General features: G+C 38.7%; 1 protein-coding gene across 1 annotated transcript in view; it reads right to left on the minus strand.

The window, feature by feature from the left end:
* LOC136874345 (vacuolar protein sorting-associated protein 4B-like) overlaps positions 1-26048 on the minus strand; it is a 72064-nt gene extending 46016 nt beyond the window's left edge. Inside the window, exons 1-2 of the mRNA XM_068227761.1 lie at positions 26040-26048; positions 15967-16162 (exon numbers count right to left, since the gene is read on the minus strand). Of these exons, the coding sequence (XP_068083862.1) occupies positions 15967-16162; positions 26040-26048 (205 nt within the window). The remainder of the gene's footprint in view (positions 1-15966; positions 16163-26039) is intronic.
* Positions 26049-27025: the final 977 nt, after the last annotated feature.

Consider the following 27025-nt stretch of genomic DNA (forward strand, 5'->3'; position numbering starts at 1 on the left):
ACATAATCAACAAAATCAAATTTTTTGAGGACAAACCACCTAAAAAGAAGCCCAACCGGATAATCTCTGAGGAGGAGAGAAAAAAAAAACGAAGCGAGAGAATGAAAAGGTTCTGGGAAGAGAAGAGAAGAAAGGCCAACAAGCCTTAAGTTCTATGTGGTCCACAGTTGGCCAAATTCAGAAGAAGAAGAAGAGGAAGAAGAAGAAGAATCTGCCTACGTGTTTAACTTTGTTGGTAATCCTTGAGTAGTTCTTGCGAATTTCAAACTTTAAGCCTAATTGCAATTTTCATTTCTATTTGTGCTTAGTAATAACCTATTACAATTAGGATACGTCTGAACATAGTTTAAAAATTATTGTAGTTTATTGTAGCAACTTATTGGAAATTAGAGTGCTTATTCTATTATTTTGAGTAGTCTTGCAAATTTCAAACTTTAATTGTAATTTCCATTGCTGTTAGTGCTTAGTAATAACCTGTTGCAATTAGGATACGTCTGAATGGAGTTTAAAATTATTGTAGTGTATTGTAGTAACTGAACGTAGTCTGAACATAGTTTAAAATTATTGTAGTGTATTACAGTATCTTATTAGAAATTAGAGAGTTTATTCTATTCCTGTGAAATATTTGTATAGTATAGTATCTGTGGTATCTGTAGTAACTCTCTTAGTAGAATTCTGTTGTAGTACTTGGGGTAGCCTTGACTGCAGTTTAGAATTGTGTAATTCTTGTGTATTATTTCTGTTTTCAGTAATTAACAGGAATTTCCATCCTGTTAAGGTGCTGTAGGAGAAAAAAATCGTACAACTACGTAGTATTGTAGTGTAGTAATAGCCTATATTAATTACGTTATTGTCTCTGTGAACTATCTTCTTCTTCTTATTATTCTTCTTCTTATTATTATTCTTTTGCTCCACCTTCTCCCACACCTGTGGGATCGCAGGTGCGAACTGTGTCGCACATGTGGATTTGGCCCTGTTTTACGGCCAGATGCCCTTCCCGACGCCAACCCTATATGGAGGGAAGTAATTGCTATTGCATGTTTCTGTGGTAGTTGGTAGTGTAATATGTTGTCCAAATATGATGAGGAGAGTGTTGGGATGGACACATACACCCAGTCCCTGAGCCAGAAGAATTAATCATAACCGATTAAAATCTCCGACCCGGCCGGGAATTGAACCCGGGACCCTCTGAACCAAAGGCCAGCATGCTGACCATTCAGCCAACGAGTTGATTGTCTCTGTGAACTATCCTAGACAATATTTCCTTCCTTTCATTTTTATTTTGCACAGAATAAGTTATTTTATTTTTACTTTTCTTTTCATTATTCCGTAAAGAATGGCAAGAAGTGCAAGTGTAGGAACTGTGGGTGTGGCCAAACATTAAGGAGTATGAGGCAGGAGTTGGAGAGCTTGAGGGAGATAATTTTCTCTCAGAGGACAGGAAGGAAAGTAGGCCTCCCTCAAAAAATGTACAGGATACAGTAGGTGTAAAAGAGGGATGTGAAGGAAAGGGGGAAATTGTGGTAGAAGACAGGTGGTCTAATGTTTTAAGGGGAAGGAGATTGCAGGCTAAGGGCTCTATTGAGTATCAGAATTCAGGACAGGTGTCTGTGAAAAATCGGTACGAATCACTGCAGGTAGAACAACCGAGGGAAGGTGAGGAACAGGGAACTGCTGCTGAGATGTGTGGAAGTAAGAGGAAGGGAAAAGGTAGGAAAGGGAAATGTGGAGAAGTGGATAGGAAAAGACAGGTGGAACAGGGTCATGGGAGGAAGAAAGGGGAAGGAAGGAGGAGGGGGTCAAATAAGGTGGGTAGGGTTGAGGCTCTGGTCTTTGGGGATTCCATTATAAGACATGTTGGGAATGTGTGTGGAGGAAAGGGAACCAGGGTAGAGTGTTATCAAGGAATTAGATTGTAGTAGATGTTGAGGAAAGTAGAAGAGAAGGAGGAGGAAAAGGAGAAGGTGGTAGTGTTTCACGTTGGTATCAACAACGTAAAACAAGCAGGTATAAGTACCAACATAGTTGGGGATGTGTGGGATCTGGTAAACGCAGCATGGGTGAAGTTTAAGGAAGCAGAGATTGTTATCAGTGGAATACTGTGTAGGAGGGGTACTGACTGGAAGGTGATTGGAGATTTAAATGAGACTATGGGAGTGAGATTTCTAGATCCTAATAGGTGGGTAGGAGATAGGGACCTGTGCTCAGATGGCCCTCACTGAAACCGCAGTGGTACATATAAGTTAGGAAATTTGTTTAGAAGGGTTATAGGGAGGTACATTCAGGGAAACGGAATGGCCTAGGGAGCGGTGATAAGGGTACAGGGAACTGGAAGTCAAGTAGGGATGACATAAAAATGTTAGTGTTGAACTGTAGAAGTACTGTAAAGAAAGGAATATAATTAAGTAATTTAATAGATATATACTTACCAGATATTGTAATAGGAGTTGAATCAGGGGGGAGAAATGATATAATGGATGCAGACATAATCTCACGGAACTGGAGTGTGTAAAACTCTTTCAAGAATACAATAATTGTGTCCTCCTATTCAATACAATACAATACAATACAATGGAGTGTGTATCGTAGAGATAGGATAGGATTCGTAGGAGGGGGAGTATTCATTCTGGTAAAAGAAGAATTTTGTAAGCTACGAAAAAGTTAAAGATGACAAACATGAAATTCTAGGGGTGTAAGGCTCATCTCTAAAGATAATAGGCAACATGATGTCTTTGGAGTGTACAGACCGGGAAAGGGTAGCGCTGATGCTGATTCAGAATTATTTAATAAGATAAAATAAAATAAAAGATAAAAATGAATACAAAACTCAAGAATACTAACCTCCGGTTTACCCCTACACAAAACAAACCAACAACACGCATATATTCAATCGAGGAAAGGGCACAAAGATTGGAGTGTCTGAAGAAGTACTGGGAGGACAGCAAAGCCCGAACAATCCCTTCGAAGAGTCCTGAACAATGGAGTGACTAAGTGATCTTATGCGGTCATAAAAGAAGAAGGAGAAGAAAAATCAGCTATGTGGGAAATGATATGGGAAGGAACGTGATAGTAGCGGGTGATCTCAATTTACCAAATGTCAATTGGGAAGGTAATGCGAACGACAGGAAGCATAACCAACAAATGGCAGATAAGTTAATATGGGAAGGGCAGCTAATTCAGAAAGTTATGGAACCAACTGGAGGAAAGTATATTCTGGATGTGGTGCTGGTAAAACCAGATGAGCTTTATAGAGAAACCGAAGTATTAGTGATCACGAAGCTGTTTTTGTCATAGTAAAAAATAAATATGAAAGGAAGGTATCAAAATTAGGACTATTAGGAAGTACCATATGGCTGATAAAACAGGTATGAGGGAGTTTAAAAAAAGTAACAATGATCAGTGGAAAACGGTAAATAAAAATGTAAACAGACTCTGCAATGGGTTTAAAGCAATTGTTGAGGAATGTGAAAATAGTTTTGTACCTTTAAAGGTGGTAAAGAATGGTAAAGATCCACTATATTATAACAGAGAAGTAAAGAGACTAAGGAGGAGGTGCAGGTTGGAAAGAAATAGAATTAGAAATGGCTGTGGAAGTAAGGAGAAATTGAAGAAACTTCCTAGGAAATTGAATCTAGCAAAGAAGTGAGCTAAGGATAACATGATGGCAAGCATGATGGGCAGTCATACAAATTTTAGTGAAAAATGGAAGAGTATGTATAGGTACTTTAAGGCAGAAAAAGGTTCCAAGAAGGACATTCCAGGAATCATTACTGAACAAGGGGAGTATGTATGCGAGGATCTTGAAAAGGCAGAAGTATTCAGTCGGCAGTATGTAAAGTTTGTTGGTTACAAGGATAATGTCCAGATAGAAGAATTGACTAATACTAAAGAAGTGTTAAAATTTACCCGTGATAACCATGACATTTTCAGTGAGATACAAAAGTTGAAATCTAGAAAACTGGCTGGAATTGATAAGATTTATGGGGATATACTAAAGACAATGGGTTGGGATATAGTACTATATCTGAAGTACCGGTACTTATTTGATTATTGTTTGCGTGAAGGAGCTATACCTGTGTATAAAGGAAAGGGTGATAGACCTAAAGCTGAAAATTACAGGCCAGTCAGTTTGACATGCATTGCATGTAAGCTATTGGAAAGCATTCTTCCTGATTATATTAGACACTAGCTGATGTACCCGTGCTTTGCTATGGAATTTTACATTGTATACAGAATTCTAGGTTAGGTAATGTACACACTGTGAGCAAGATTTCATTAAATTGCATAGCTCTTAACGTTACCCTAGAAATGTGACCGGAATGTCACCAAACATCTTTTCTCATATGAAGACTGGGTTAGGGAATTTTTAATGGTAGGTAAGTTAGGCCCACTTGCCTACCATCAGTCGCAATCAGTTTGTGGAGTTTTCATTATAATGGCAGACACTCACTCTCCGCCTACCTTTTACATTCTCAGAAAGACTGCCTTAGTGGTTTTACCAACTGATATGAACATAGGTCATTACAATGACGTCAGTTGGAAACAGTACTATACTGCTGATGTAACAGTCCAAAGTTCCAGAGCTGGGATGACCAAGCTGCAGACAGCCGTGATCCGTGAACACTCTTCGTCTTTGTTTGGCGGGAGGTGGGGGTCAAACAGTGGAGAGTCCCAGGGCCTTGTACTAATCTTTTTCTTATGAGTACCCAATGAGTCGGAAAACCCCAACTCACTACACTGGTGGCCGAAAATCTATCTGACTTGGAGGCAAATTTTTCCTCCAAGCCAGAGGAGAAACCCCCTCTTCACTGCTAATTTTGAATAAAATTAATGTGGAATTTAATAAAAGTGAAGAGGAAGAAGCTTTTCTTAAGAAATGGCTCTTTTCAGGGTTGAATTTTGAGTTATTTATTAAACTGTGGTACTATAATTTGAAATAAATCTCAATTCTAATTTTAGACCAGGTCATACTACTACTACTACTACTACTACTACTACTACTACTACTACTACTACTACTACTACTACTAAGTGAGCCTCTGCCTTAAGTGTGCACACTGCTCATTCAAAACAGCACGTCAGAGTAGAGATCGAATGACTGGAATACTATGATGAACCAGTGTGTTACCTAGGCCTACCAGCAGTATCAGAAAATGTATGAACCAGAAGAATGGCATGCTAAAGAAGAAAGTTTTCTAACTCCCCAGCTATTTCCCCCCAATATTCGGTCAGGCTGTTATACTCGGTACGCAGCAGTAATCCCATCTGTCAGAGTTGAGTGGCAGCATAAGAGACAAAAAGCATCACAACAAACAATGACCAATGTAATGTTATTGTTGATCAATGTTATGCGCTTTCAATATTGTAGGCCTTCACATTTAGTTTTCTTCCGACTCTGAAATACCACTCTTATCATAGTCGGTGTGGTAAAACTGAATAAAACATAAATGATCAGAAATTGTATTCTCTATAACTTTACTTATGTAGTACTTTTCAATAGGATCAAAAAAATACATATTAGGCTCCTTCCCCTGAACTACCATTTCATCCATGGTGAATAAAATTGTTTATCGCTTAGACTGTAGTTTCTAATTCCCTGACTCTATATACAAGTTTTTCATTAAATTATGTTAACCCATTTTTTCGTGGCATGGTGTTGATATGGACTTAGCAACAAAAATACAAATTCATGAATATCTGTGTTATCATAGCCGGTACAGTAAAAATGTATAAGACATAAATGATCGGAAACGTAGTTCTATATAATTTCAGTTATGTAGCCTTTATTGATAGGACCACTAATAATATAAATATTTGAGAATTAAATTTTAGGCCTTCCCCTTCCCATTTCACTCAGTGTGAATAAAATGATTTATAGCCCAAATTGTAGTGGCTCATCCCCCGACGTTACATACCTATTTTCATTAAATTCTCTTCAGCCGTTTTCTCGTGATGCGTGTACATACAGACAGACAGACAGACAGACAGACAGACAGACAGACAGACAGACAGACAGACAGAAATTACAGAAAGGTAAAAAGTGCATTTCCTTTTTACTGTGGACATGATAGATACAGTAATACCATTCTTTTCAAATTCTGAGAAATGTACAGACAAAACTCTCATTTTATATATATATATATATATATATAGATGTTTATAAAATTAATAACTGGTTTGATAGAAGGCAGTTTGTGTTTAGGAAAGGTTATTCCACTGAAGCCCAACTTGTAGGATTCCAGCAAGATATAGCAGATATCCTGGATTCAGGAGGTCAAGTGGACTGTATCACGATTGACCTATCTAAGGCATTTGACAGGGTAGATCATGGGAGACTACTGGCAAAAATGAGTGCAATTGGACTAGGAAAAAAGAGTGACTGAATGGGATGCTATATTTCTAGAAAATAGAGCTGAGAGAATTAGAGTAGGCAAAGCTTTATCTGTCCCTGCAATAATTAAGTGGGTTTATCGATTACAGGACAGATACCTCTGAAAAGACTAAAACACCGCCAAATTCTTTGAGTTTCAAGAACATAACTATTACTACTCAAGTAACAATATTTACAATTGGAATAATAGGGTATCTAATCCTAGTTTATAATCCAATTTTCAAAGCTTCGTCAAGGCAGTATTATTGGACCTTTATGTTTTCTTACATATATCAATGATATGTGTAAAGAAGTGGAATAAGAGATAAGAGATAAAGCTTTTTGTAGATGATGTTATTCTGTATAAAGTTATAAATAAGTTACAAGATTGTGAGCAACTGCAATATGACCTTGCTATTGATGTGAGGTGGACAGTAGGCAATGGTATGATGATAAACGGTGTTAAAAGTCAGGTTGTGCATTTCACAAATAGGAAAAGTCCTCAATTACTGTGTCGATGGGGTGAAAATTCCTTTTAGGGATCATTGTTAGTACCTACGTGTTAATATAAGTAAAGATCTTCAATGGGATAATCACATAAATATGATTGTAAATAAAGGGTACAGTTCTCTGCACATGGTTATGAGGGTATTTAGGGGTTGTAGTAAGAATGTAAAGGAGAGGGCATATAAGTCTCTGGTAAGACCTCAACTAGAGTATGGTTGCAGCGTATGGGACCCTTACCAGGATTACTTGATTCCAGAACTGGAAAAAATCCAAAGAAAAGAAGCTTGTTTTGTTCTGTGTGATTTCTGACTAAAGAGTAGCATTAGGAAAATGTTGCAAAGTTTGGGCTGGGAAGATTTGGGAGAAAGGAGATGAGCTGCTCGACTAAGTGGTATGTAATACCAATATAAATGGTCCATTATTGGACATTATAAATTTTCCACCTAACTCATTTCTGGCTGCCAGTGTTTCACCCCAGTGTGCTAACTAGGGCTCATCAATTGATAAATAGCAGACCTACTATAGTGTATTTAAAAATAATAATACAGTGAGTGCGCTAGTAACAACAGCGTAACAACACAGAGATGTATACTCTCTGGAGAGAACAGCTGTTCTTCTCATTGGAACATTCTTTGTAGTGAATAGTTATGCAATGCTGTGACAAATGCATTTCCTAATAAAATAATGTTAAGTACTGGATAAGTATATTTAGTAGAGTGTTCAGAACATAACAGTTGGCAACGAGGTGAAAGTATAAATAAGTATTGCTAATATCCTGCACAGTACTATCAATCGACCACCGAAAATATTTACTGCTGTTTTGACACAATTAGGTTACACTCAGAAGAATGGATTCAGAACAATTTGCTTAACTATTAGATGCTTTCAACCGACAACAACAAACCCTGCTTACTCAGTTTATAACAACATTCCAAAGAGAATCAGGAAGAGAAATCTCGCATTCAGGTAACTGTTCAAGCATACAACCATTTGAAAATTTTGATTCTAGGAAGGAAAAATTTGCATGCTATATGGAGAGGTTTGAGAATTACATAGCAATGAAAAATATCACAGATGATGAAAAGAAAGCACAGCTACTATGCGTCTCTATAGGTTCTGTGCATTACAACAGTCTATCTGCATTTCTAGGCCCAGAAAAATCGATCAGAACTCAGTCATTTACAGATCTGGTTAAACTGTTCAGCCAAATACTTGTTCCCAAGAAAAGTGCCATTATTTCTCAGCATTATTTTTTAAATGTCTATCAGAAAGAGGGACAGTCTATCGCCGATTTTGTCGCAACTCTTCAACGTAATTTAGCTGAGTGCGAATTCACAGTCAAATGCCAATGTCAACGTACAGTTTCAATTTCGGATGTATTTCTAAGAGCCCAGTTCATAAGAGGTTTACGAGACAATTGGTTACGCGAACAGCTACTTCAATCTAATATAACCACTTTTGATGAAATCCTATCTAAGGCAACATTATTGGAAACGTCTAGAATAGAAAGTAGGGAATTTACCAGACAAGCCTTTTCATCGGCATCTGAATTCGACAACAGCGATACATATAAGGTTTCTGCTGGCTCAGATCACCAATCTCGACGGGATCACAGTTTTCGTTATCGTTCGCCGAGCCCCAGTTATAGCAAGAGTAACCATTCGTTGAGCCCTGACCATTCATGCAACACACGTTCACAGAATCAAAGTATCCGATATGGTCAACGTTCTCTCTCTAGTGGAAGAATCAGACCTGATTTCAGAAGATTAGGAATTGATAACCTCTGTTTCCGATGTGCTAAGCCGAATCATCGTGTGTCAGAATGCCGAGTTAGTAGGTATGATATTAGATGTGATTCTTGTGGAAGAGAAGGTCATCTCGCCAAGGTGTGTATCACCAGCCTAATGCGAAATTCCAAATCAAAAGCAGATAGTTCCAGCTCAACTAAATCAATTTCAGTTATCCCATGTGATGCCCAGGATCATTCATACGGTGTGAGTAAAGCAGAACCTACTTTCTCTCCGTCACATGTAGAATTATTTGAAGTTACTCCCGACTCTGATAAATATATGGTTACTGTATCACTAAACAATAAGACACAGTGTTTTGAAGTTGACTCTGGTGCATGTTTTACTTTGCTTCCTGAAGATGCATTTAATGAATTGGATCTAGGTTTACCCTTACAACACTCTGTAATTGCCTTTCGTTCATATTCAGGCAATATTATCACACCTATGGGAAAAGTTACAGTCTCAGCTGTATATAAAGACAAGGAAATCCAAGATGATATATATATTGTCCCTAAGGGCTACTCGGCATTACTTGGAAGATTGTGGATTAGGAGACTTGGTATTGAATTAAAGGAAATAGATGCTAGCAAGGAAACTCCACTCATGTCATATCCAGTTAACGCTATTTTTTCAGTTGATGACATAATTAATGAATTTCCTGATGTTTTTGAAGAGAAAATTGGACGTGTTCCAAAATTTGAAGTTAAGTTACAGTTTCGTGAAGGAGCTAAACCAGTATTTACACGAGAACGGGATGTTCCCTATGCACTTCGTGAATGAGTTGAAAGGGAGCTGGACTCACTAGAAGCAGCTGGGGTCATATCTCCTGTATCATCAAGTGATTGGGGTTCACCGTTGGTCGTCATTCCCAAGCCAGATGGAGGAGTTAGATTATGTGTTGATTACAAATGTGGTGTAAATGAGAAACTTGTTGCTGCAAATTACCCCATAAGGCGAATTGATAATGTGTTGAACAGCCTACGTGATTCCAAATATTTTTGTAAACTGGACTTGTTCAAAGCATTTCTACACTTGGTAGTTGATGATGAAAGTGCTACAATCCAGACTATATCTACACATCGTGGAACATATAGAATGAATCGTCTAAGTTTCGGAATTAAAACAGCGCCATTCGAATTTAACCGAATCATTTCACAAATCCTCATGGGACTTCCAAAAACAGAAGCCTATTTTGACGACTTAATCGTACATGGATCAACTCTGGAGGAGTGCACACACAATTTGCGGTTATGTCTGAAGAGATTATCTGATTTTGATCTGCATATCAACCGAGCTAAGTGTTCTTTCTTTGAAGAGAGAATTGAATATTTGGGCCATGTTATCCAGCATAATACCATTAGTAAGTCCCCAGAAAAAGTTAGAGCTGTTAATGACATGCCTCATCCTACAAGCACTGATGAACTACGCAGATTTTTGGGACTAATCACATACTACTCCAGGTTTATACCAGATTTCTCCACCATGTCATATCCATTACGGCTCCTGCTCCGCAAAGGCCAACGTTACATATGGACTTCGGAATGTGAAACCGCATTCCTCAAGTTAAAAGCAGAGTTGTGTAGCGATAGGGTCTTAACGCCCTATGATCCAAAATTACCAATAGTTCTGACTTCAGATGCAAGTCCAACAGGTGTTGCCGCTGTCCTTAGCCATCTAATTGATGGAGAAGAAAGGCCGATTGCGTATGCATCACGATCACTGACTGTATCAGAACAGAACTATAGCCAACTAGACAGGGAGGCTTTGGCAATAATGTTTGCTGTCAACCACTTTTACGCCTATGTTTTTGGCAGGCACTTTACACTAGTGACAGACAATGAACCGCTAACTCGTATTTTTCAGCAAAACAAAGCTCTACCACAGATGACATCTGCTCGTCTACTACGATGTGCTTCGTTCTTGTCGGGATTCGATTACACAGTTCAATTTAAGAAGGGTGCAGAGAACCAAAATGTTGACTGTTTATCGCGGGCTTCCCTACAGCAAGTCCATTCTTCAACAGATATCTCCATTGGGGATGAAGTTAACCAGTTATTTATGCACCTAATTTTTCAAATTTCAAGCAAACGAATCACATTTCGCACCATCCAGGACGAAACACGTAAAGATCATGAACTGAGTAAACTTGTTTTTGATTTACAGAATGAACGGATGGTTTCAGAATATACTCTGAATGATGGTGTGCTGTTTAGACAAGATAGAGTTGTTATCCCTTCCAGACTAAGAGATCAGGTTTTAAATGAACTTCACGAAACTCATTTGGGCATCATGAAGATGAAACAGCTGGCCCGTCACTACGTCTATTGGCCTGGAATTGATCGAGACATTGAACGCCTAGTAAAAGGATGTCAAACATGTGCATTGACAAGAGCAAATCCACCAAAATCACCAGTGCATCCATGGGACGAACCAAAAGAGAACTGGGAAAGAGTGCATATTGATTATGCAGGACCTTTTGAGAACTGCAACTTTCTGATTTGTGTGGACGCCAAATCGAAATGGGCAGAAGTGCAAATTTTACGAGATTCGCCAACAAGTACCTCCACAATCATGTTGCTAAACCGTATATTTGCTTCTCATGGATTTCCAGCAAGCATTGTCTCAGATAATGCAGCCATTTTTCAAAGCAATGAATTTCGTACCTATTGTTCAACAAATGGAATTTTTCAAAAATTCATTGCACCTGGTCACCCAGCCACTAACGGCTTAGCAGAACGACATGTTCAAATATTGAAGAATCGTCTCCGTACTGCCTCTGATGATAATGTCCCAATATACGAGAAAATACAAAAGATTCTGTTTCGATACCGTGCTACACCCCTTGCATGTGGAAAGTCACCAGCAGAGCTATACCTGAACTGAAAAATGAGGATTCGCCTTGATGCTTTCTTCCCTACCCGACCTCAACCTTCATTATCGGTAGCCAAACCAGGATGATCGTTTCATGTGGGGGAGAGAGTCCAGGTGCGCTTCTTTTGCAATAACAAGTACACTTGGAAATTTGGAAAGGTTGTAAAGAAGTATGGTCAGCGACACTACCTAGTTATTTTGGACGAATCAGGAAGGACACTGAAACGCCATATTGACCAAATGCGTGGGACACTGATTCAACCTAAATCAGTTACATTTGAACCAGCCCAGTCATACGACGTACCTAGAGCTCCAGAATGCCATGTCTCGGTTAATTCTGTATCACCACGCCAAGATCCAGCTGTTCCAGTAGAAAAGCCATCAACCCCAGATACGGCAGTGACACCACGACAGAATCCCGATGTTCCAACAAATGTACGTGTCTGTAGATCATCAAGACATACTTGACTGCCTGTGCGGTTCCGTGATTTTGTTTTGTGAACCAACTCAGCTCAACTGTTCTGTGAGAAGTGAAGTACCTTTTTCAAAATTCAATAGATTATCTGGTTTTCCCTTTTTAAAATTCGTCTATATTCCTTATCTGATAAGTTCACAGCTTCAAAGTGTTTATTTAAAATTCAGTGTATAACACATTTCTAAGTGGGGGAGACTATAGTGTATTTAAAAATAATAATACAGTGAGTGCGCTAGTAACAACAGCGTAACAACACAGAGATGTATACTCTCTGGAGAGAACAGCTGTTCTTCTCATTGGAACATTCTTTGTAGTGAATAGTTACGCAATGCTGTGACAAATGCATTTCCTAATAAAATAATGTTAAGTACTGGATAAGTATATTTAGTAGAGTGTTCAGAACATAACCTACCAAGATGCATGGCTAGTGCATTCCATGGAGGCCACTGCGTAGGCTACATGGAGCTACCGGCAGTGCCAATGCATTAAGAGAGACTGTCTCATCATCATCATCACCACCACCACCACCACCACCACCACCACCATCATCATCATCATCATCATCATCAATGTCCCACTTCAGTTTCCCGGGTGTGGTTAACAAGCCTCCTCCACTTCTTTCTGTCCTTCCACTTTTCCTGCTCCATTACTTTCGCCACATCCAATCCAGCTTCTCTAATGTCCTTCCAAATCTGATCCATCCACCTTCTTCTCGGTCTTCCAACTGGTCTCTTTCCCTTAACTTCTCTTTCCAATTCTCTTCTTGCTACCCGTTCCTTTCCCATTCTTTTTACATGTCCGAACCTCAGTCTGGCTTTCTGTATGTTCTGTAACAACGGTTCTATATTTGGCTCTTCTCTGATTTTAATATTTTGAATTTTATCTCTTCTTGTCTTTTTAACTGATATTCATAAAAATTTCATTTCTACAGCTTGGATCTTACTATCTTGTCTCTTATTAGTTACCAGTGTTTCTAGTCCATATGTTACAATTGGTATGAAATACTGTTTATATAATGTTATTTCGTTCTCTAGGGTACTTTGCCATCCCATAAAATCTTTCTGACTTGATGATAAAATGTTGTACCTTTACTTAGTCTGTTATTAATTTCAGGGTTGATTTCATTACTTCCATTAATAATGCTACCCAGATATGTAAACTGTTCTACATTCTCTAACTGTTCTCCGTCTATGTTCACTTGGCTTCTCTTTTTCTCTTTTCCACAGTGCATGACTTCAGTTTTCTTTTTACTAAATACCATTCCAAACTCCTTCAGATTTTCATTCCAAATGTCAAGTCCCCTTTGTACTTTCTTTTCTCCCTTTCCACAAATCTCCACATCATCTGCAAATACCAAAGCATTCACTTCATCACTACTGATACTCTGTTTTACATGTTTTATGATTTCATCCATCAATATAATAAACAATAATGGTGACAGTGCACTTCCTTGCTTGAGGCCTTTTTTTTGTATAAAATGTTTCAAGAGTCACCACTCCCCACTTGTACACTGCTTTTACTCTCATGATATAACATTTTTATCTTGTTAATGATTTTGGTACATTTCTTTTCAGTAGGCATTCCCATACATGTTTTCTCTTAACTGTATCATAAGCTTTCTCCAAATCCAAAAATACGAAGATGATTTCTTTGTTCCTTTCCAGATGTTTTTCCATTATCGTTCGCACTGTAAATATCAAGTCTATTGTTGATCTATTTGGTCTAAAGCCATATTGTTCTTCCTCTAACTGTGTTTCTATTATATCCCTCAGTCTTTTGTTTATGACTTTCTCCATTATTTTCAGCCCATGTGATAATATGGTTATACCTCTATAATTTTCACATTTCTTCCTATTTCCTTTTTAGAACAGTGGTGCAGTGCTTCCTTGTTGCCAATCTTCAGGTATCCTTTCATCCTTCCATATGGCATTGAGGGCTCTATATAGCCGCTGTAGTCCAATGCTTCCTGCTGCCTTAATCGTATCAGCATTGAATTCGTCTTTTCCCCTTGCTTTACCTTTGGTCATTGCTTTCACTGCCCTTTCAAGTTCCAACCATGTTATCGGGTTCTCTTCTTTTTCTCCATCTATTATTTCCATTTTCTTATCTCCGTCTTCCTCTGAGCAGTCATCCTCATTATAAAGTGTTTCAAAATAATTTCCCATCACCTTCTGAAGACCCTTTTATCATGTACTATTGATCCATCTTCTCTCTCTAATGCCTGTCTCATTACCAAAAATTGATGCCTGCCTGGCCATCAGATGATATAGATGTTGATTCCCATAGCAAACCTGAAATATTTGTCCCAAATGAGTAAATTTATAATACCAACATAAATGGTCCATTATTGGACATTATAAATTTTCCAGCTAACTCATTCCTGTTTGCCAGCATTTTTCCTCAGTATGTTAAGTTGGGTTCATCAGTTGGCAAATAGCACACCTACCAAGACACATGGCTAGTGTATGCCGTGGAGGCCACTGTGTAGTCTACTTGGAGCCACTGGCAGTGCCAACACACTATGAGAGACTGGCAGTGGCCTCCACGGTATACACTAGCCAAGCATCTTTGTAGGTGTGCTATTTACCAACTGATGAGCTCAACTTAGCACACTGGGATGAAATGCTGGCAACCAGGAATGAGTTAGTTGCAAAATTTATAATGTCCAATAATGGGGCATTTATATCGGTATTATAAATTTACTCATTTGGGACAAATATTTCAGGTTCCCTATGGGAATTAACATCTATATCATAAGTGGTATGTTCTGAGCTGTCAGTGGCGAGATGGTGTGGAATGACATCAGTAGACTAATAAGTTTGAGTGGTATCTTTAAACGTAGGAAGAACACAATATCAAGATAAAGCTGGAATTCAAGAGGACAAATTGGGGCAAATATTCGTTTATAGGAAGGGGAGTTAGAGATTAAAATAACTTACTAAGGGAGATGTTCAATAAATTTCCAATTTCTTTAGACATGGTATTTCTACAGAAAGTCCTTACATGTTTTTGTTCAACACCTTCAATTGAAATGCAACTTTCTTAAGCTGTGGCAAAGCATGATGAATGATGCTATCTCGTGGCATCATATGAAAATGCCAAGTTTCAGAACGACAACACTGTAGTATTTTAATGCTGAAGTGCTGTACGTGTGCATGTTTATTTTAATGCAAAATATGCTATGCTTCACTGAACATGCCCCAAAAAATTGTTCACCCATTTCAAACAAAAGCCTATCTGAAGGATAATTTTTTCTGATGTTTTTAGTTTCTCCTGCAAGTATGTTGGTACCCATGTCAGGGGGTGTGACAAATTCTTCTCAATAGAAAAGCAGCCATGTGTCTAAATTGTCTGTCTCTGCAAAAGCTAAAATCGCTTAAATCCCTTATAAACTACCTTCCACGGGTTTTCAACTTGCCTGTAAACCTGAAGGCTCCTGCAGATGGACAAAGAAAAAAAGAACAAAAAAAAAGACACCAGCTACAAAAAGTCATGAATGTAGACTGAAGAATAATAATCTAGGATCAGAATTGCAAATTCATGAAAATAACGTATGACAGTACAAACCTCAAACAACTTTCAGAATCTTCCCCTGGAATACACTTTTCAGCTGATCACTGTTGCCAAAATTAAAGCACCATCTGCCTATCATGTTCATTGATTTTCTGATAGGACTAAACAGACATTTCAGGGTCTACAATACTTCTCACATGATCTAACTGCACAAAAGAAGTATATTCCAGGTTGTTCAGGCCTATTATACCACACTTATTGAAATTCGTATCGATGTTTTGAACTCTGGGATAGACAGCACACTGCATGTTTTTAGTGAGGTCCTTCAGAAGTGCATAAGAATATCTACTACCTGTCAGTTTGAGGTCTAAATAGACAGTATACTTCAGGTATTGATATGATTTCTTTTCAACAGTGTATGTATGGAACAACAAACTTACCTAAATCTGATGTTTGATTATTGGTCTCCATTGCTGAAGAAGTCCTGCCTGGCTCATCACTGACTGATGGTGGTGGATCAATATCACCATTGTCTTCTAAACAGTTTGATTCCTCCTGGTTGTACTGTTTCAAAATTTTATCAGTCAGAACCTTACGTTGATATGTTATCTGATAAGACACTTGACTTAAAGAATCCTGAAAATTTTAATATCTGTGATTTATAACAATATGAAAATAATTCATTATAAATGAAAGATTAAAGATGGCTACATTCTATACATCCTCTACTTAATATCAATCACTTCCTTGAATCTAAATTCGTTAGTTTCAAGTGTAACATAAAAAAACTTTCCAGCCTGTCAAACACACAACAATTTCAATATAAATTATAACACTATAAACATATCTCTAAAAAGTACACACTATTATACAAAGAATGACATATTTTGTTCTACAAGAACATCCTCAGATTCTATCAATTTTTTTTTTTTTTTTGCTATGGGCTTTACGTCGCACCGACACAGATAGGTCTTATGGCGACGATGGGATAGGAAAGGCCTAGGAGTTGGAAGGAAGCGGCCGTGGCCTTAATTAAGGTACAGCCCCAGCATTTGCCTGGTGTGAAAATGGGAAACCACGGAAAACCATTTTCAGGGCTGCCGATAGTGGGATTCGAACCTACTATCTCCCGGATGCAAGCTCACAGCCGCGCGCCTCTACGCGCACGGCCAACTCGCCCGGTGATTCTATCAAATCACTTAAAACATGCGTATATATGTACAGTATTGTTTACGTAGCATAAACTTGTCAATGATAGAGATTTTAGTGATAATATGAACAAGTATTGATGAATAATAAATTTACAAGTATGACCATAGTGGAAAACTTCTGCACTTACTTAGACTGCCGATGCTAAGTCTGTTGTTACCAAACACTATTTCAGGATTCTGGTATGGAGAGGCAAATGGAAAATTTTGGGAATAGCACACTGCTCGCGGACAGGGGAGGGGAAGCATGAGAGGAGCATGTGGAACGTCGTGGATCTCCTTCCTAATGAATGCTATAATCTAGTATACTGTACCTCGGAAAGGGGAAGAAGAGGGAGAGGGGGTGGTGGGGAAGAGGCAGTGCAAGTGAAGCGCTGTGGAACCTTCTTTCAACCCTGGAGAGGGGAGAGAAGGTTATTAACCTTCTTAATGTTATAATGTACTTTTATGTAATATGGATGAATGCAAGTTAATGATTTTGGTGCGCATGGTCATTTAAGGGTGCATGGTCATTTAAAAAATTCCCCCTCTTTGCTCTACTCATCTGGAAAACACTTACTCTTTAAATTAGCATTTATCACAGTAATAACATCTAATCAATATCCTCTATTTCAATTCCATACTTTATTTACTAAATCATTAACGACCGAGCTCGATAGCTGCAGTCGCTTAAGTGCGGCCAGTATCCAGTATTCGGGAGATAGTAGGTTCAAACCCCACTGTCAGCAACCCTGAAGATGCTTTTCCGTGGTTTCCCATTTTCACATCAGGCAAATGCTGGGGCTGTACCTTAATTAAGGCCACGGCCGCTTCCTTCCCAGTCCTAGGCCTTTCCTATCCCATCGTCGCCATAAGACCTATTTGTGTCGGTGAGACGTAAAGCAAAAAAAAAAAAAAAAAAATCATTAACTTGCATTCATCCATATTACATAAAAGTACATTATAACATGAAGAAGGTTAATAACATTCTCTCCCCTCTCCAGTGTTGAAAGAAGGTTCCATAACGCTCCACTTACTCTGCCCCTTTTCCCCCTCTCCTCTCCATGGTACAGTATACTAGATTATAGTATCCAATCGGAAGGATCCACAACATTCCACATGCTCCTCTCACGCTTGCCCTCCTCTCTCCATGAGCAGTGTACTATTCTCAAAACTTTCTATTTGCCTCTCCATGACAACAGGTCTGAAATAGTGTTTGTTGACAACGGACTTAGCATCGGCAGTCTAGGTAAGTACAGAAGATTTTTCATTATGTAAATACTTGTAAATTCATTTATCAATACTTGTTCATATTATCACTAAACTCTCTATCATTGACAAGTTTACACTATGTAAACAATTCTGTATATATATAGATATGTTTTAAATGATTTGATAGAAACTGAGGACGTTCTTGTAGAACAAAACATGTCATTCTTTGTATAATAGTGTGTACTTTTTACAGGCATGTTTATAGTGTAATAATTTATATTGAAATTGCTGCGTGTTTGACAGACTGGAAAGTTTTATGTTACATTTAACTAAGTCAACACTGGAAAGTATGGCTTCATTCTTAACAAATTAGTTTCAAGTATCATTTCTAAGATGAACAATGTACCCAGTGAACTAGTACACCTGCTTCTTACTCTATGTAGCAATGATATACTATTGCAGATGAGAACTAAAATGAGCCAGTATCTTCTATAACTGCAGAAACCATAATTTTGATTTCACTCATAAGGAATTTATCCCGTTTCAGAGTTGGGGAAACATAATGTTGTTGATATTGTTGAAAGCATTACATGAAGCACTTGCATAATTTTAGATGCAAATGGAAAATCTTGTGCACAGGAGAATGGTGGATAGTTTACCTTTGGGTGGAGTGGAAAGAATCTGCCTCTGAATAAGATGATCTATAGGAGCTAGGAGTTACATTTCACAATGTGGTCATCGTTAGATTTCAGAAAATGATCAAAGTGGACTTTTAACTTACATCATGGGTAGTATATCAAGAACGAGTCACTGCACTGATCACAAAACTTCACTGCATATAAATCAAAGGTGAACTGCTTCAGCGTGGTAAAGCATTTAAGACCATACTATTTGTATATCATGGCAATTCAATATGCATTCTTCAATAGTGGTTACAGATTGCACATCTTATGCCTCAGTATTTTGTTTGTATTATAAATTGTGTTTGATTGACATTCTCAGGTAGATATAGAGGTAGATGCTGGACAATCAGTAATAAGAGTAGAGGTGTAAGCTATAATACAAGCTGAGGAATGGTAAGCCTGTAGGACTAGATGAAATAACAGCACAAAAAATAAAAATGCTGGGTGAAAAGGTAATTTTGATACTACACATTTTTTTGTGCCATCAGTTCCTGGACTGATTTGATGAAGTTCTTTAATCCATCTCATCTTACTCTGTTGCACTCCACCCTAACAATTAATACTAACCTTCCCATTACAGACCACCCAGCCCTCTAGATTCAACCTGCAGGTTTCTCACAGCGAACCAAGCCAGCTATCTAAACTCACCTAGATCATCACATAATTACCTCACTACGACTTAGGTAAACATCCATGTATGTTGCTGCCAGCCTTATGAGGAGATATCATGATGTAACTAGCACATCCCACATCAGTCCTAATCTGTTTTGTCATATTGATCCCTTGGTCTCCTTTGGACATTTTTATCCCATATCCCTCCATCCAAAGCTAAGTGAACACATCCTGCATGTATCAGAATGTGACGAACCAATCTATCCCTCCTTCAAGTCAAATATAGCCAAATCACTCTCTTCACACGTACTCGGTTAAATACTTCTTCATATGTGATCTGATCATTCCATCTGACAGGTCAGTGTGGAAAGAAGGAACAATAGAAAGAGGAGATTGGTTGCGCAGTTTGGGCGATCTATCTGTAACCTTGCATTTGTTAGATGATTGGTTCAAAATTCACTGTCAGTAGCCCTGGTGATGATCATCCATGGTTTCTTATTTTCACACCAGGCAGTATCTTAATTTGGGTCATGGTTGCTTCTTTCCTAGTCCTATCCTATCCCATCATCGTCATAAGACCTCCCGAGTTGATGCAACATACAGTAAAACCAATAGCAGAAAAAAAAAGAAAGAGGAAATGAAGACTCTCCTCATCAATCTAATATTTTTTTTACATCTTTTTCTTCTCAATTCACTTTCACTTTTTTTTTCTATTTGTTTTACGTTGCACCGACACAGATATGTCTTATGGCAACGATGGGACAGGAAAGACCTAGGAATGGGAAGGAAGCATCCGTGGCCTTAGTTAAGGTACAGCCCCAGCATTTGCCTGGTGTGAAAATGGGAAACCACAGAAAACCATCTTCAGGGCTCCGACAGTGGGGTTTGAACCCACTATCTCCCGAATAATGGCCGCACTTAAGCAACTGCAGCTATCGAGCTTGGTCCCACTTTCACTGAGAAGCCATTATGCCATCATGACTGTTCTTCAGTCTTTCTGCATGAAGTGTGAAAGAAAGCTGGATAAAAACTGGCAAAGGGCTGATTGACTTATTATTGATTGACAGATTGATTGACTGAGTTTTAAATTTTCATTTAAAATATCCTAAAGCAAGAAATATTATTCAAATGTAGGACATTTTGGTACCTTTTCCTAACAGTATGCCCTGCCTGTCATAAGAAGTGACTCAAAGGGGACCATAGGGGCTCTCAAATTTGGAGCGTGGATTGGCAACCATGGGGTCCTAGCTGAGTCTAGCATTGCTTCCACTTACTTGTACCAGGCTCCTCATTTTCATCTTTCCTATCCAATCTTCTTTAGTCAACTTTCATTCCTCTCCAACCCAAACGGTATTAGGTTTGTGAGGCTTAGGGAGTCTTTAATTTTCAACCCCTTTTTGGCCTTCCTATTTCTTTTTCCAATTCCCTTGATAGGTTTGTCCTTTTAATATTCTCTTCTGCTTAGTGTTAAGAGAGGATGGAGTCTAGTTGTACTTCCTCTTCCAACAACAATCACCACCATCACCACTACCACCACGATGGCCAGTTATGTAAATGTACACTAATGTCAGCTGACAAGAGCTCACTACCTACAATATCTGATCTTCACTGTAGCAATGCATTAGAAACAAGCTGTAGTGCCTGGCTCTGCTCGATACCTTTCGAATGTTTAATTTTAGGATTTTTGTTACCTGTTTGAAGAGAATTATTTTAGATATTGTGAGATAGATTGATAGTTTACGAACTATTTTGTAGATTTAGAATTATTATTATATGTATCATTTTAAGTATTAATTTGAGATTATTTGTAGTTTCACATTGAACAATGTTCTTGTGGCACCCCAGATTGTCTGGAAAGTAGTTGATCCTTTCAAACAAATAATAAAAGTAAGTTATAACTGCATGTATTTATGCATCACGCTATAGATATTCCAATTGTCACTGTCACCAATCAGCCTAGGTACCCAGGAGACTATTGAATCAACACTCCTCTCGATCATTTTGGACATTTTCTTGTTTACCCCTTTTGAGCTCCCATGCCGATGGAGGCTGAACTTGGACTTACACGGCATCCAGAAAGTCACAATTATTCATGTCAGTGATCCTGAAAACTATGGATCCAACATTAATGGCGGTTTTTTATTATTTTGACACGTCATCCAGGTGCTAGGTATGTCTTACCCATAAAGTATTTTTTCCAGATAGTAAGTCATATGTGTACCAAGTTTGGTTGAAAGCTATGCTGGAATATACATACTATATTCATACATCCATAATCTTGGCCATTTTGGACATACTTTTTCATCTTCTCAATAGCCATGCTGATGGAGGCTGAATTTTGACTTAAACAGCATTCTGAGTGTCACAATTCATCTCAGCAACCTAGAAAACTACAGATCGAAACTAATATTGGTCATTTTTTATTATTTTTACATGTCACCCCTTCCTCACCACCACCCCAAGGGATGCTAGGTGTTTATTGTCCCTACAGTTTTTTTTTTTTTTTGCAGATAGTAAATCAGTCATGTGTACCAAGTTTGGTTAAGAGGTATTTTTCACCTCTTCTCAACCTCCATTCCAAATGGAGTTGAACTATGACTTAAATGGCATCCAGAGTGTTACTGTTTATCTCGGTGACCCCGAAAACTATAGATTTGACCCTAAGATCATTTGTTTTCAGTTATTTTTTATGTTTCATCTCTCCCCTAGGGATGCTAGAGGTGTCTTGCCCCACAGTTGTTTCTCCAGATAAGAAGTCATATGTGTACCAAGTTTGATTGAGAGCTATTCTGGAACATACACACATTTGTCCATAATCTCAGTCATTTTGGACATTTTCTTTTCTACCCCTTCTCATGCATGTGCCGACAAGGTTGAACTTGGACTTAAATGATATCTGGAATGCCACTATTCATCTCAGCAACCCCGAAAACTATGCATTATACATTAGTACTGGTCATTCTCTATTATTTTTATACTTCATCCCCTTTCCACCCCTGCCCAAAGGGGTACTGTGAGTATCACTCCCACAGTATCTTTTTCCAGATAGTAAGTCATATGTGTACCAAGTTTGGGTGACAGCTATGCTGGAACACACACACACATACATCCATTATCTTGGCCATTTAAAATGTTTTTTCACCCCTTCTCACTCTCATGGAGATGGGAGCTGACCTAGGACTTAAACGGCATCTGGAGTGTCACTGTTAATAAGAGTATGGAATTGTGGATCCAGTAGCCGTAAGTACCTCTGCAGATTAATACTGGTTAGAAATTGGCCTTTTAAATAGTGAAAGCACATTGCTGCTATTCACAACAATTATGCTGATAAGAATATGGAAATGTGAATCCAGAAACAACAAGTATCTCAGCAGATTAACACCAGCCATGAGTTTAAAATGTTTGCTCAGACTCTCTTCTTGGTCTTGTCTACACTCACTAACATGCCTACTTCGTACACCAGATCTGTGTTCTACTGTAGAATCCTTGAGCTGAATAACAAAGCAACCGGAGAAGATGGAATATCAGCTGAGATGATGAAGTGGGGAGGTGACAAGGCAGTAAACAACATGACCAACATCATCGGCCTCATTTGGAGAACAAAGAAGTTACCAGAAGGATGGAAGAATGTGATCATAATACCAATACATAAGAAGGGAGACAAGAGGGATGCAAACAACTATAGAGGAATTTCGCTACTAGAGATTGGCTATAAGGTGTTGTCGAAAGTCCTGCTCAATAGACTGAAAGAACAGTTAGAAAGTACAATTGGAGACTACCAAGCAGGATTTAGGAAGGGAAGAGGATGCATAGAACAGATATCTATACTGAAACAACTGATAGAACATAGGGCCTTAAAGAAAAAAAAAACGGTGGTAACCTTTGTTGATTTCACTAAGGCATGACTCCATCGACAGACAAACCCTTGGAAGAATCCTGAAGAACAGAGGATTAGATGGCACTACACATGAACTCATAATGGAAATTCTATCAGACACAAAGGCAAGGGTGAGATTCAGAGGAGTACTCTCTGAAGAATTTGATATCAACACTGGTGTCAAACAAGGAGATGGATTATCACCAATGTTGTTCAACATAGCTCTGGATGAAGTCATCAGGCAGTGGAGAACAATGAATGAGACAATGGGAATACCAAAGACGCATGTTGGGGACAAAAAGGACAATAGGGCCCAAGTAGATTGTCTAGCCTTTGCGGACGACATACCTATAGTAAGTGAGACAGAAGAAGATGCAAAGACACAACTCAACAACTTAAGCAATATAGCCGGAAGGGTAGGACTGAGGATCGCCTACAACAAGACAAAGACATTGAATACCACTGAGGATTAGACAACACCAGAAGGCACCGTGCAAAAGGTGGACAAATTCAAGTACCTAGGAGAAGTTATAACAGGAAGGAATAGGAGCAATGAGGGAATAACAGAGAGGATAAAGAAGATGCGATCAGCCTTCTATATGACCAGAGATATACACAATAAAAAGAATATATCTACAGACGCAAAGATTAGACATTACAAGGCAACGGTGAGAAATGCTGTATTATATGCTGCTGAGACAATAGCACTAGGAAGAAATGGTGCGGAACAACTAGAGAAAGAGGAGAGAAAAATATTGAGGAAAATACTAGGCCCTAAGAGAGGAGGTGAGAGATGGATGAGGAGACCCAGGGAAGAACTATACCGGAACATGAGGACAATCTCAGAAGAAATCAGACTGAAAAGAGCAAGGTTTGCGGGACATGTAATCAGGATGAATATGGATAGGATGACGAAAAGAGTATGGGAAACAACAGCGAGGACATGAGGAAAGACAGGAACCAAGTGGGTAGTTGAACTCCGGAAAGATTGGTCGGAATTGGGGATCAAGGTGGAAGAAAAGGAAAATTGGAGAAGCAAGTACATACCGACTAATATGCCAGAGATCAATGATAGGGATGGATACAGGAAAAGGATTGAGAGTCACCAGTGGAGTAGACAAGAGAAGAGGATACTGAATATCTCGGAAGAAGAGCGGGAGAGAAGAAGAGAAAGGATGAAGAGGTTCTGGGAGGAGAAGAAAATGCAATCCATGAAGGAGCTGTCCGTGGTCCTACAGAGGCCGTAACACAAGAAGAAGAAGAATAATCCTTGAGCTGACATTGCCATGGTTACGGCTGGTCATATTCCTAGAGTGGGGTTATGTGGTGTCAATATCTCCATAACAGTTAGTTGTATAGCCTTAAAACATAGTTCTCCTTTCCCCCTTATCCAACTCCTGCTGGGACGTGGCATTTATGACACTTCTCCACTTTTCTTCCAGGTTTATTCTTCTTCTTCTTGCACTTCTTTCTATTGAATTGGTCCAACTTGTTCTAGATCTCCTTCTTGCTCTCTTTCCATTATCTGTTTTGGTATTCTTTTCTCATCCATCCTCTTTACATGTCCAAACCATCTTAGTTTATCCCTATCAATTCTCCCATTTAGGTTGTCTATTTTGTCTTCCTTTCTAACCTTCGTTTCTCATTCTGTCTTCAATTGTCTTTGTCATTGTGCAGATTTCAGCTGCAAAAGCCATTTGGGTGCATAATACATTTTGTACACTATCTTTTTACACTTCCTTGGTACTTCCTTATTCCAGACAAGGTTTATTACATTCTGATAGAATGCATTGCCCTGTTGCCCCTCTAGCTAATCCCCATATGTAGCCTTGTATTCTGCATTAATTCACTCCATAGGTATTTGAAACTGTCCACAATTTCAAGGCTTTGATCACCAATTTTCACAATGTATTTCCTTTGTCTTTCTGTTCTTGATATCACCATGGTCTTGCTTTTATCTGTGCTGATTTTCAAACAATTCTTTTCAGTTTTCTCATTCAGTCCATCAAGTTGTTCATATACTTCTGCTGATTTTCAAACAATTCTTTTCAGTTTTCTCATTCAGTGCATCAAGTTGTTCATGTACTTCTTTGTTGTTCATTCTCCAGACCACAATATCATCTGTAAATGGTAATGGCAGTACATTCCCATGTCTTAGCCCATTTTCATTTCTAAACCATTCCATCTTTCCAATTGGTGTATGTATGCTGCCGACGCAGCTGTTGAACACTGCTTGCACCATTTGTACAGTATATGTACCCAGTCTCTTTTTGACCATGGTTTCCCAAACCTTCTTCCCGGGAACATTATTGTATGACTTTGTCATGATCTAATGAAACTTCAGAAAGAATAAGGATGTTAAGTTGATTAACCATTTTATTAATAAAACAATTTCCTTGGAGGAGCATAGGCCTAACAGAATAATAAAATAGATCAATAAAATGAGCATAGCCCACGGACGTCTGCACAAAAAATGACGAATTACCCTACATGCACAATGAGAAAAAAGTATTCATATTTTCACTTTACTTACAAATTATAAGGACCTGCACTTCTAGCTGTCTCCAGAGGATTGTTACAAATTTCATTGTAATCCATATTGACAGTTATCAGTCACAAAATACTTTGTTAATTAAGGTCAACCTAATTAGGTTATTACAGGTATTGATTAGGTTGATCTTAATTAACAAAGTATTTTGTGTCTCCTGAGGAAGAACTCTCCATGCTTGAGTTTCTTCTTTCCTCTATTCTTCCTACTTCTCTGAGATGTATATGTTAGCCTACTTATATACACTGAGTAGCCAAAAGTCATGGGAAGGAGTGTCGCATTAGAAAATGTGCCGTGTACACCCCTGAGCATTGTGGCTAGCTGCGGAATAGCTGAGCAGTCTGTCACAGACACCAGTGTCGTGAAGATGGCAACACGTTGCGAGTTAACTTACTTTGGACATGGGATGATCAACCGCGCAGGGGTCATAGGATTGTGGAGATTACACGCAAATTCGGGTTTGCGAGGTCAACAGTGTTGAGGGCGGATCTTTGATATAGCAGAGAGAGAATGTTACCACCTGCATAAACTGCCGCATGGGAAGATCACAGGTGTTTAACAAATGGACATCACGTCGCCTCTGCAGAACCATACTGGGCGCTCGACGGGCTACTATGAGTCAAATCATTGCCCAGGTGAATGTTGGGAGTCAGGAACCCATTTCTACTAGGACTGTAAGGAGGCAACTGCACCACATAGGCTCCACCAGCCGACATTGCTGACACCTCGACACAGAGCTCAACGACGTGCATGGGCCTGCGAACATCGGCAATGGACCATGGAACAGTTTAAAGATAAAAATTTCATTGTTCCGTATTGAAATTATTGATGTTAAAAATTAAATAACTGGAGGTTCAACCTGTTCAATACTCAAAAGAAAGAAACGTAGCAATCACATTTCTATTTAAATGGGACCGGTTTCGACCTTAGTCTAGGTCATCATCAGCCATAAAAAACATGTAAAATGTTTAAGAATGTTGGAGGTCAGTTTTTCACTGTTAGGCACAAAGACACGACATCACATTCTGTTCTGCACAAAGTCACAACATTAACAATCAAATTGCGAAGATCAAAAAGGCTTGAATTCGCAGACGAACAGATCTGTAGAAGAAAGCCGCCAGCTCCCGGTGACTACGTGGCACACTCAAGGTCACGCGCTGCGGCCAAACACCAAAGTAGAGTGGAGAAAGTTTCGAAGGTCCAGAACCTGTCACGGCTGCGGGAAGCCAAGTACGTATATAAAAGTATACGATGCCAATTAGTATAACCGAATGAGCACCCGTACTCCAGCTAAGATCTTGGTAAACAGTTGACTTGTAAAAACAAGCAGCCGTGACAGGTTCTGGACCTTCGAAACTTTCTCCACTCTACTTTGGTGTT

The sequence above is a fragment of the Anabrus simplex genome, chromosome 5 (genome assembly GCF_040414725.1).
Source record: "Anabrus simplex isolate iqAnaSimp1 chromosome 5, ASM4041472v1, whole genome shotgun sequence".
In the NCBI taxonomy this organism is placed as follows: domain Eukaryota; kingdom Metazoa; phylum Arthropoda; class Insecta; order Orthoptera; family Tettigoniidae; genus Anabrus; species Anabrus simplex.